General features: G+C 39.1%; 1 protein-coding gene across 1 annotated transcript; it reads right to left on the reverse strand.

The window, feature by feature from the left end:
- Positions 1-11,182: 11,182 nt before the first annotated feature.
- LOC113903928 (olfactory receptor 10AG1-like) lies at positions 11,183-12,207 on the reverse strand (the record flags this gene model as incomplete). Its single annotated transcript, XM_027560613.1, has 1 exon — positions 11,183-12,207. A coding segment is annotated over one exon (954 nt), but the record flags the coding sequence as incomplete, so codon positions are not given.
- Between the last annotated feature and the right edge of the window lie 679 nt (positions 12,208-12,886).

A 12,886-nucleotide genomic window follows, 5' to 3' on the forward strand; every position in this document is an offset into this window, starting at 1 on the left:
TGCTTTTGAACTGTGGTGTTGGAGAAGACTCTTGCGAGTCCCTTGGACTGCAAGGAGATCCAAGCAGTCCATCCTAAAGGAGACTAGTCCTGGGTGTTCATTGGAAGGACTGATGCTGAGGCTGAAACTCCATTACTTTGGCCACCTCATGTGAAGAGTTGACTCATTGGAAAAGACTCTGATGCTGGGAGGGATTGGGGGCTATTTTCACCTCTGTATTCTGTTTTCCATTATTATCAATTCAAAATTAATTTTATTGTTCCTGTAAATATTTTGTAAGCCACTTAAAATTGTTTTGGGGATAAAGGTAGTTAATTTTAAAATGATAAACTTCCAGTGTTATTTCCAAATCATGTTTGTCTTTGATGTTATGCATATTTAGCCCTTTTACTATAAAACCAAATCAGTGAGCTGACCATTGGGTATTATGGGATACTATTTATTTTTTAAAAGTGTGTATTTCAATGCAATGTCTATAAAAGCAACAGTCATTTTTTTATTATATAATTTGTTTTTATTCATTTATTTATTTCAGTTTGGCCACAAGGCATGTGGGATCCTAGTTCCCAGGCTAGGGATCAAATCTGGACGCTTGCAGTGGAATCAGGGAGTCTTAACCACTGGACCACCAGGGAAGTCCCAGTAGTCATAATTTTTATTCAGATTTTCCAACTTGGACAAAAGAATCATTAAGCTGATCTTTCTGTCCAGGAACACCCAAGAGATAAGAAGTAGGTACATCTGGCACTTAGGTTTCAGCTAGGAGTTCTAACTAGAATGCTCACCCCTCACATACTTGCTGCATGAAAGAAACATCAGCCACAATTCATCTCTGCGATCTTCCTAAATTACTCACATCCTTGATAATTGCTGTTGTTCTGCTGGCCTCATTTAATTCATTCATTCTTGTGGGGTTTTTTTGTGTGTATGTTTGTTTATGTGAGTGTGAATATGTTGAGCTGAGGTTGCCCGTCTTCATTAAGTACTTGTCCTTTGTGTAGCTAGATTTTAAGCTTCTGGTGATAGTCTATACATCTTTCTATGGAGTATATAGTATATTTTCTCACAAAAGCAATTTCTTAATTTATTGAATAAATTAAAATGAGTCAACTTGATTGTTTCTTTACAATAGACCCAAAGATGTAAGCAGGGATTTCCACCCAAAATTCAGAACAACCTCCTGTACCCTCCTGTTTTATTTACTTATTTAATTCAGTGTAGACTGTAGTACTTGGATACTGATTAAAATTGCTTGTTGAAAGAATCATCAGTCTTTTTAGACCAGTACAGTTCAAGTGTAGAGGGTGTGTGTGTCTAGAAATTATACTCTTTTCACCCACTCTTGTAGCAGTTGCAAATTACATCATTGTTTTCAGTATATCATACATAACTTCCATGGTATGTGCTAACTAATTTGAAAGTTCACAGAGATGAAGCCACTGCAAAGAAGAGACACGCCTATATCCATATTCTAACAGTTTTAAGTGAGGACGAGGGTCAACATTTCAGCTACAGAAGTGTAGACACACATATGGGGCAGAAGGAACAGTCCATCCAACACTTGAGCACCCCAAGGAATTCCTTTCCCTAGGAAAGGGAAAGCTAAATAGGAATCCATTTTATCAGCTACAATATTTCAGACTACTTATATATATTTATATTTTACATATAATATATTAAGGATCAGAAGGTATTTAAACAACTTATTATTATAGAATTTTCCCAATGAAAATGTGATTTTAAGAAATATAAAAATGCTTAGACTGAGTCTTTAAAATGATCAGAAACAGGGGTCTGATAGGTGACATTATTAAGATATGATTTTATGTGTATAAGACTATGAAACAGTGCCTATTTTTTTCATTACCTTATCCTGACACCTTTATCCATGTTTATTCACCTATTTAATTTAAATTAGAGTGTAATACTTGGATACTGATTAAAATTGCTTGTTGAATGAGCCATCAGTCTTTTCAGTCCGTTATGCATCATGCCCTACATTTGATGAGTTAACCTCTGTCTTCAGAAACTACTGTCAGTTTTTTTTTTCTTTTATTGTATCTTCTTTTTATATAAGGTCTTCTCTCATTTTTTGGACTTCTGTCTAAATTATTCCTTCTGTTCAAGTAGGATAGTACATTTGAATATCCCTAGGTCAAGAAGATCCCCTGGAGAAGGGAATGGCTACCCACTCCAGTATTCTTGCCTGGAGAATTCCATGAACAGAGGAGCCTGGTGGGTTACAGTCTATGGGGTCACAAAGAGTCAGACATCCCTCAGCTACTAACACTTTCATTTTTTCACACAGGGTAGTCCATTTGAAAATCATACTGAAACTCAGGTTCAAAAAATAGCCATAAGAAGTAAAAATACAGAACTTGCAATCAAAAATACAGTGTTCTTAATTTACTGAAATATTTTTTTATTCTTAACTTTGCTTTTCTTTGTCAAATAGAGCAAGATTTTATGAATCTTAAGTGGAATTATCAATGTAAAATCATATTTAAAGTAAGAAATATTAAAGCTATTCAAATCCTACCCAAGTTACACTTATTTTATAAACTCAATCTCATCAAAATTTTTCTTCTCAAATCTTGCAATGTCGCTGCTGGTTTCCAACTTCCAGAAACCTTTAGATAGCACGACTACTACACTCAGAAAGAAGAGCCACTCAATTGTTCAGGTTATGTAGCCACATTTGTTTTTATCCAAATAACTCATGTTTGCTTTTCCAGTCTTTCCACTATGTGAGGATGATAATAAGCATGTACATTGCTGCTGCTGCTGCTAAGTCACTTCAGTCGTGTCCGACTCTGTGCGACCCCACAGACGGCAGCCCACCAGGCTCCCCCGTCCCTGGGATTCTCCAGGCAAGAACACTGGAGTGGGTTGCCATTTCCTTCTCCAATGCATGAAAGTGAAAAGTGAAAGTGAAGTCGCTGAGTCTTGTCCAACTCTTAGCGACCCCATGGACTGCGGCCCACCAGGCTCCTCCGTCCATGGGATTTAAAAGGTACATGCTGCTATTGAAAGCAAGCTTGTAAAATCAAATTGAAGATAGGAAATAGAAGTCTAAAATTGGTGACTCCAGAAGTCTAATTCCTTGTCTGCTGCAGTCCATGGGGTCACAAAGCATCGGAACTGAACTCCTTATTTGAATCTTCTAAAGATTAAAATGAACACATACCAAAATCTCTTTCATATTGTCAGATTCAGTTACCATAAAAGTTATTTTTAACAAACAGGATTTGATGTAAATAGGGTGAAAAATCCTTTTAATAAAGTTCATTTGCTATCTTATTCCTTAGTTATATACAATTAATTTTAATGAGATATTGCCAGATTTAATACATGCAAACTTCTTAAATACATACAAACACATAGCAATCACTTAATAAAAGTTAGCATTTACATTATTATGATAGTGATGCAGAAGTTGGTAAACTTTGGTATACTGGCCCACTATATTATAAAGTACTTTTGTAATTTTTTATTTGATAATATAATGATGTGGGTCAGAAAAGTAAAAAGGCTATCTGAATCAGGGTTTTGAAATTAAACAACAATAACAACAAAAGTCTCCTTGCTAAATTTTCTGAAATGAGTGTTTTTTGCCTGATGTTACATATAAACAGGTACATTTAAAACTAAATTCGACATTGGACCAAAATGAGGCATGCTCACCTGTTTAGATTGAAGTTAAATATGATGCTTAGCTTTATTAATTGAGTTATTGAGTTAAAAGCTGATAGAAACTGTGAAAGGTTTGTGTGTGTGTGTGTGTGTGTGTGTGTATTTTGGCAGTTAGGTAATTCGTGATACCAAGAATTTGATACCAGGCTTAACCGCCCTCTAAAATATCTTCTATCTTCATAACAAATAGGGCTCTTTAAATAGGAATTATTCTTACCCTTGGCATCAGCCTCTTCCCCAGGTCACTTTCTAATTGAGCTAAACCTTTCTGCCTGCCACTCAAGAAATTTGGTGCAACAAGCAAAACCAAACCTGTCTACACCACGTGTTCTCTACATTCTCTATATCTCTTGCTGATTTTTGTAATTACTAAGAAATATAAGCATTGTAAAACAATAATTCAAGATGATATATTATTTTTATAAAATAAAGATGATCTAAGAAGATGTAGATATACACTGTCTTACAGGGAATTTTGTTTTTCTGACATTAAGTGTTCTGCAGTAAGAAATCCAGGACTGTCAGGGCAGCTGTGTCATCTTCAATACAGATCTCCCATCTCTACGTCCACATGAGCCAGATAGTCCTCACCACCTCTCAGACTACAGGGGGATACAGAAAAACGCTCACTTACTCCTTTTCAGATGTACAAACTGGAAACAGAATACGGAATTTCCAGGCATGACCCCTCATATCAACATTAGTTACAATATCAGGCTAAACTGGAAGAGAGGACGGAAATATTTCTAGCTGTGCTGCTGTGTGTCCAGCCAAGACTCCCATTTCTATCAACTGCCCTCAGCTGTCACAAACTAAAGCTCCAAGAAGTTACTGTACTGTCTCCCCAGCCAAGCATGCCCTTAAGTTAATTGTGGCAACTTTTGGTACAGTGATTATAAAGTAATAGAACTGTATTTTCTGTAGCACACCCTACAAACACACATAGACACCAACTCACAAAATGCAATGGAGAAGAATATTAGATTTAACTAAGGCAATGGCACCCCACTCCAGTACTCTTGCCTGGAAAATCCCATGGTTGGAATTAGCCTGGAAGGCTGCAGTCCATGGGGTGGCTGAGGGTCGGACACTACTGAGTGACTTCACTTTCACTTTTCACTTTCATGCATTGGAGAAGGCAAAGGCAACCCACTCCAGTGTGCTTGCCTGGAGAATCCTAGGGACGGGGGAGCCTGGTGGGCTGCCATCTATGGGGTCGCACAGAGTTGGACACGACTGAAGCAACTTAGCAGCAGCAGCAGCATATGGAGTAGGAATAGATTTATACTCTTATGAAGATTAATAATTAAAGAGATAATTTAGAAATTTGATGCCCTGCATTGAAAGCTATTCAAAAGTTATATATATACAAACCAATTTTGAATTATATCATTTTGTAATTTGTTTTATTTAACTCTAACAATTGAAATACATGTTTAGCATAATCTCATTTTTGTTTTCATTTGCATTTTTTAATGACTAATGACAGTGACTATCCTTTATGTGATCATTTGACTTCTGCTTATCTCCTTTAGTAAAGTATCTATTTAAGAGTTTTGTATATTTAGTGAACATTTAGATCACTTCCATGTCCTGGCTGTTGTAAATAGTGCTGCAGTGAACATTGGGGTCCATGTGTCTTTTCGAATTGTGGTTTTCTCAGGGTATATGCCCTGGAGAAGGCGATGGCACCCCCACTCCAGTATTCTTGCCTGGAAAATCCCATGGATGGAGGAGCCTGGTGGGCTGCAGTCCATGGGGTCGCTGAGTCGGGCACGACTGAGTGACTTCACTTTCACTTTTCACTTTCATGCATTGGAGAAGGAAATGGCAACCCACTCCAGTGTTCTTGCCTGGAGAATCCCAGGGACGGAGGAGCCTAGTGGGCTGCCGTCTATGGGGTCGCACAGAGTCGGACACGACTGAAGCGACTTAGCAGCAGCAGCAGCAGCAGCAGCAGGGTATATGCCCAGTAGTGGAATTCTTGAGTCAATGGCAGTTCTACTTTTTTAGTTTCTTAAGGAACCTCCATACTGGTCTGCACAGTAGCTGTATTAATTTAAATTCCCACCAACAGTGCAAGAGGGTTCCCTTTTATCCATACCTTCTCTAGTGTTTCTTGTTTGTAGATTTTTTATGATGGCCAGAGAGCTAGTGGGACCCTGCTGTAAAGCACAGGGAGCTCAACTCAGTGCTCTGCGGTGACCTAGATGATGGGATGTCAGGGGTCGGAGGGAGGGGATGTATGCAAACATACAGCTAACTCGCCTCACTATACAGCAGAAACTAGCACAGTACTGAATAGCAGTGATACTCCAATGAAGGAGAAAAGAAAAACCTTGTACGTTGATGTTAGATTGCTTCTTTTCTTCCTGTTGCTTTTGAGACTTCTTTGCATAATCTTTCTATATATTTCTTATTTGAAATGTGTGACTTTCAAATATTTTCCCTTTTAGCTTGTGTTTTCTATTTGGGCTTCCCTGAGAGCTCATTTGGTAAAGAATCTGCCTGCAATGCAGGAGACCTCGTTTGATGCCTGCGTTGGGAAGATTCGCGGGAGAAGGCATAGGCTACCCACTCCAATATTCTTGGGCTTCCCTTGTGACTCAGCTGGTAAAGAATCTCCCTGAAATGAGGGAGACCTGGGTTCGATCCCTGGGTTGGGAAGATCCTCTGGAGAAGGGCAAGGCCACCCACTCCGGTATTCTGGCCTGGAGAATTCCATGGACTGTAGAGTCCACGGGGTCACAAAGAGTCAGACACAACTGAGCGACTTTCACCTTCATTTTATATTTGTGAAGACAATTAGGACAACTGACTCCTCCTTTAGAGACCTTTCAAAAACATTTTGCTGACTTTATCTTAATGATAAAATTTTAGATGTAGGAGTTTATTAGGACTCTATGAATATTCAAAACAAAAATAGATTGAAAATAAGTACAGATCAGTGCAGATACAGGTATTATTAACAATGTCTCTTGAAATCATTTTTATCTTTGGGCTACTATTTCAAGTAATGATGAAGGGGTCATACTTGTTATTAACCAAGTTATAGGAAAAGTTCAAGGCCTGCAGGTTTAACAATGGTTTTACATGTTAGAATTATGCAACAACAAAATTGATTATAAAATGAAATATTATTTAAAATGTAAGGGATTTGTCTAACAACTGCTTTCAGATCATCAAATTCCTAGCTGTGGAATATCATAATTATGAAAGTCACACTTACAGAAGCATGCAATTCTTTTCTGTGAAATAGCAAGAGATCATTCCAGGGCCTTTCTTACTATTCTTCCCATTGACATTGTGGATATATTAAATTCTTGCAAAATGCTTATGAAATGCGTCTCTATTCACAGCTATCTACATCCACAGAAGTTCAGAAATCGGATGAAGTTGGGTTGAACGAATGCACAGAAAAGAAACGCACACGTCCCTTAGAACACCCAAAATGTCAGTCATAACACACACATTAAAAGTATTAAAAACTGATATTATTCAGCTGCTAAAAAGAATGAAGTGATGTAATTTGCAGCAACATGGATGGACTCAGAGACTGTCATACTGAGTGAGTCAGACATAGAGAAATATCACATGATATCATTTACATGCAGAAATTAAAAAACAATGTGATGAACACACTGCTGTACTTAAAATGGATATTGAATGAAGACCTACCTACTGCACAGTGAGTGCTGCTCAATATTATGCAACAATTTAAACGGGAAGAGAGTTTGAAACAGAAAAGGTACATGTATATGTATAATTGAATCACTTGCTTTACACATGAATTTTGGTGAATTTAGGGAACAGCACTATTTCCATGACATTGTGATTTCTGCTTCCCTAAATTTCAGAAACAAAACTGCTATCATCATCTTTATCATCACTATTATAATCCTCATTCTAGATTACATTATGGACTATATATAAAAGTATATAAACATACTAAACATTTAATTAGAAGGCATATATGCATATCAGATCAGATCAGTCACTCAGTCGTGTCTGACTCTTTGCAACCCCATGAATCGCAGCACTCCAGGCCTCCCTGTCCATCACCAACTCCTGGAGTTCACTCAGACTCATGTCCATCAAGCCAGTGATGCCATCCAGCCATCTCATCCTCTGTTGTCCCCTTCTCCTCTTGCCCCCAATCCCTCCCAGCATCAGGGTCTTTTCCAATGAGTCAACTCTTCGCATGAGGTGGCCAAAGTACTGGAGTTTCAGCTTTAGCATCATTCCTTCCAAAGAAATCCCAGGGCTGATCTCCTTCAGAATGGACTGGTTGCATCTCCTTGCAATCCAAGGGACTCTCAAGAGTCTTCTCCAACACCACAGTTCAAAAGCATCAATTCTTCAGTGCTCAGCCTTCTTCACAGTCCAACTCTCACATCCATACATGACCACAGGAAAAACCATAGCCTTGACTAGACAAACCTTTGTTGGCAAAGTAATGTCTCTGCTTTTGAATATGCTATCTAGGTTGGTCATAACTTTCCTTCCAAGGAGTCAGCGTCTTTTAATTTCATGGCTGCAGTCACCATCTGCAGTGATTTTGGAGCCCAGAAAAATAAAGTCTGACACTGTTTCCACTGTTTCCCCATCTATTTCCCATGAAGTGATGGGACCGGATGCCATGATCTTCGTTTTCTGAATGTTGAGCTTTAAGCCAACTTTTTCACTCTCCACTTTCACCTTCATCAAGAGGCTTTTTAGTTCCTCTTCACTTTCTGCCATAAGGGTGGTGTCGTCTGCATATCTGAGGTTATTGATATTTCTCCCGGCAATCTTGATTCCAGCTTGTGTTTCTTCCAGTCCAGCATTTCTCATGACATACTCTGCATATAAGTTAAATAAACAGGGTGACAATACACAGCCTTGATGTATTCCTTTTCCTATTTGGAACCAGTCTGTTGTTCCATGTCCAGTTCTAACTGTTGCTTCCTGACCTGCGTACAGATTTCTCAAGAGGCAGATCAGGTGGTCTGGTATTCCCATCTCTTTCAGAATTTTCCACAGTTTATTGTGATCCACACACCCAAAGGCTTTGGCATAGTCAATAAAGCAGAAATAGATGCTTTTCTGGAACTCTCTTGCTTTTTCCATGATCCAGCGGATGTTGGCAATTTGATCTCTGGTTCCTCTGCCTTTTCTAAAACCAGCTTGAACATCAGGAAGTTCACGGTTCACATATTGCTGAAGCCTGGCCTGGAGAATTTTGAGCATTACTTTAGTAGCGTGTGAGATGAGTGCAACTGTGCGGTAGTTCGAGCATTCTTTGGCATTGCCTTTATTTGGGATTGGAATGAAAACTGACCTTTTCCAGTCCTGTGACCACTGCTGAGTTTTCCAAATTTGCTGGCATATTGAGTGCAGCACTTTCACAGCATCATCTTTCAGGATTTGGAATAGCTCAACTGGAATTCCATCACCTCCACTAGCTTTGTTCGTAGTGATGCTTTCTAAGGCCCACTTGACTTCACATTCCAGGATATCTGGCTCTAGGTCAGTGATCACACCATCGTAATTATCTGGGTCGTGAAGATCTTTTTTGTATAGTTCTTCTGTGTATTCTTGCCATCTCTTCTTAACATCTTCTGCTTCTGTTAGGTCCATACCATTTCTGTCCTTTATCGAGCCTATCTTTGCATGAAATGTTCCTTTGGTATCTCTGAGTTTCTTGAAGAGATCTCTAGTCTTTGCCATTCTGTTGTTTTCCTCTATTTCTTTGCATTGATCGCTGAAGAAGGCTTTCTTATCTCTTCTTGCTATTCTTTGGAACTCTGTGTTCAGATGTATATCTTATATAGACACTATGAATAAAATGCATAAATAACCTCGTACTGCCTAGATATTAAAGGAAGCAAATAGACTGAGACGTGAGCTATAACTAGCTTCACCACGAGAGCTAACATTGCCTTAACACACGTGGACAATTATAACTAAAACAACAGAAGAGCATACTGTCCAAAGCACTGCCAGCAGACGTAATCTCTAAATGAGTTGCTGAGTGTGTGTGTGTGCGCGCGCGCACGCGCGCTCAGTCGCTCGTTCGTATTTGACTCTTTGGGACCGCCTGGACTGTAGCCCACCAGGCTCCTCTGTTCATGGAATTTCACAGGCAAGTAGACTGGAGTGAGTTGCCGTTTCCTGTTCCAGGGGATCTTCCTGACCCAGGGATCAAACTAGTGTCTCTTGCATCTCCTGCATTGGCGGCAGATTCTTTACCACCGTGCCTTCTGAATGGAACTGGGAGGATACCTGTTAATGATTCTATTGACAGATGCTCATTTTCCTTGTGAATATCAGTTCAAAGGTTTAAAAATTATATCACTTATAGAAGGTTAAAACTATGGAGGATTAGGCAAGGCACACTAATGTAAATGCAATTGTGGAAACTTTGTGCAATTCTGAAAAGAACTTCTAACATTTTCTTTACATTAAAAATGCATATATTTTATTTTTAAAATATGAATTAGCATTGGGATAGTTTGGAAGGCAGTGACGAAATAATTCAAAGCAGATTATTTTGGGGTCAAAACTTCTACATAGAATATAGAAATATGTATGAAGTAAAAGTGTTGAGACAAACAGGGAGATTTTTCTATAACATGCAGTTAGGAAAAGTACTCAGTACACAAAAGATTTTCTTTTGCTATGATTGAAGTAATTCCTCATGAGGGTACAGTGGGCTAAATAAACATACTCCTAGTGTTTATTGATTCTTTGAAGTTTCTAGACTTTGCCAGGAGTCTGACATAGGGCAGGGTAATATGCATTTGTTCATTCACTTGTTCAATTCCTCCTTCAAATAGTCATTACTTAACTGCTACTGGTCAATTTCCATGCAATTGAACCAAAAAATGCCAACAATAGAAGTGGAAAAATAGAAGCTGTGATTTACATAAGGAACCTTGCATGTTATAAGGTATATTTAAGTCAAAAGTCTTAAGAGCTTGAATTCTGTTTTTTCATAAAGTCTGTCATGAACATTGTTCGTTATTCACAATACAGGATTATTTAAGTATGAAATATTGAAGACAATTTGACTAATTATCCCACCAGGCACCTGTGTCTGTGGGGATTCTCCAGGCAAGAATAATAGAGTGGGTAGCCATTCTCCCCTCCAGGGGATCTTCCCAACCCAGAGATCAAACCCAGGCTTCCCCCATTGCAGGCAGATTCTTTACCAGCTGAGCCACCAGGGAAGCCCAATAAATATTTAAGCACAGTCAACTGTGGGTTATTTTAAAGTATCTAAAAGTATCTTATAAGCTAGAAATAGTTAAGTTTTTAAGGGGAAAATAGATATTTAAAATCTTTCTCTGATAACTGTGTGACAAACAGCTAAAACATTTATAAATATACTCATCACACTATATTTATGTTTTCAGTCACACAATGGAGTCCAATTCTTTGTGACCCCATGGACTGCAGCAAGCCAGGCCTCCCTGTCCATCACCAACTCCCAGAGTCTGCTCAAACTCATGTCCATTGAGACGGTGATGCCATCCAACCATCCCGTCCTCTGTCATCCCATCTGCTCCTGCCTTCAATCTATACTTTAAGTAACAACTTTCTCAATGCTGCAATCACACCCTTGTTCTGAAGGCTGTCTATCATGGGATTGAACGTCGGAGTCACTACAGTATAGAACAGCGAGAGGAGTCTGTCAGTTCCTGCAGAATGTCTGGATTTGGGCCTTAAGTAGGTAATGGTAGCAGATCCAAAGAATAAAAGCACAACCAACAGGTGAGAAGAATACGTGGAGAAGGCTTTGGCTCTTCTGGCTGTTGGCAACCTCAAAATAGTGCAGACGATTTTACTGTAAGAGGCAAGTATTAATATAAAAGGCACTGCAGCAACCAGCAGAACTGCTACACAGACTGACGGCGCATGTGCAAAAGTGTCTCCGCAGGCCAGCTTCAGAATGGGGGGAATGTCACAGAAGAAGTGGTTAATCTCATTCAAATGACAGAAATGCAGAGAGAAGATCCAGCGTGTTTGCCCTGTCTGTACTGGGATTCCACTGACCCAGGAGCCCACAGCCAGCTGGAGGCACACCTTTGGGGTCATGACCAGGGGACAGTGCAGAGGGCCACAGATGGCCACGCAGCGGTCATAGGCCATCACCGCCAGGAGGAAGCACTCAGTGGCTCCGAGGATAAGGAAGAAGCACATTTGGGCAGCACAGTCCAGCACAGAAATGCTTCTGTCCTGAGTCCAAAGGTTCACCAGAATCCTAGGGAGAGTGACGGACACGGAACAGATTTCCAAGGAGGAAAAGTTTGCCAGGAAGAAATACATGGGTTTCTGCAGAGTTGGGTCAAGCCTAGTTAGTATTATTATGAGACTATTTCCAGTTAAGATAATGATGTAAATGATGGAGAGCACCCCAAATAATAGCCCTTGAAGGTTTGGAAGGTCAGAAAACCCCAGGAGAACAAGCTGTATCACTGTGGATACGTTGTCTTCTGCTTCCCTCTCTTCATATCTGTGGGAATGATCCGATCAGAAATACCATTACTTCACTTTTTGACTTTTGTTTCCTTATGTATAAACAGGATGCTATGTCCTCTTATTTTCCTACTTCCCTATAAAAACAAAACCTATTACTGATAAGACCTGTGGAAGTGTAGTGAAATATGTTTTTCATTAATATTAAATATATTTTTAAGAAAATAAATCTCTTCAGTCTCTTTTATCTATCATGGGTTAACATATATTTTTTATATCAAAGCTCATGTGTTTATAATGTAAGTATGTGTCTTCGATTAAACAATAAAAAATGTAAAATATGAATTTGTATTCAGTTCTATCAGTCATTTCCCTATTCTGGCTGCTCTGTTTTGCTCCTCACCTCTCAATTCTGTTTTTAATCATTATCAATGTGAAAGTAATTTGGTTGCACAATTAAACTATTTGTAAGCCATCTGAAAGAGATGGGAATACCAAACCACCTGACCTGCCTCTTGAGAAACCTATATGCAGGTCAGGAAGCAACAGTTAGAACTGGACATGGAACAACAGACTGGTTCCAAATAGGAAAAGGAGTATGTCAAGGCTGTATATTGTCACCCTGCTTATTTAACTTCTATGCAGAGCATCATGAGAAACGCTGGGCTGGAAGAAACACAAGCTGGAATCAAGATTGCTGGGAGAAATATCAATAACCTCAGATATACTACCC

The sequence above is a fragment of the Bos indicus x Bos taurus genome, chromosome 14 (genome assembly GCF_003369695.1).
Source record: "Bos indicus x Bos taurus breed Angus x Brahman F1 hybrid chromosome 14, Bos_hybrid_MaternalHap_v2.0, whole genome shotgun sequence".
Lineage (NCBI taxonomy): Eukaryota > Metazoa > Chordata > Mammalia > Artiodactyla > Bovidae > Bos > Bos indicus x Bos taurus.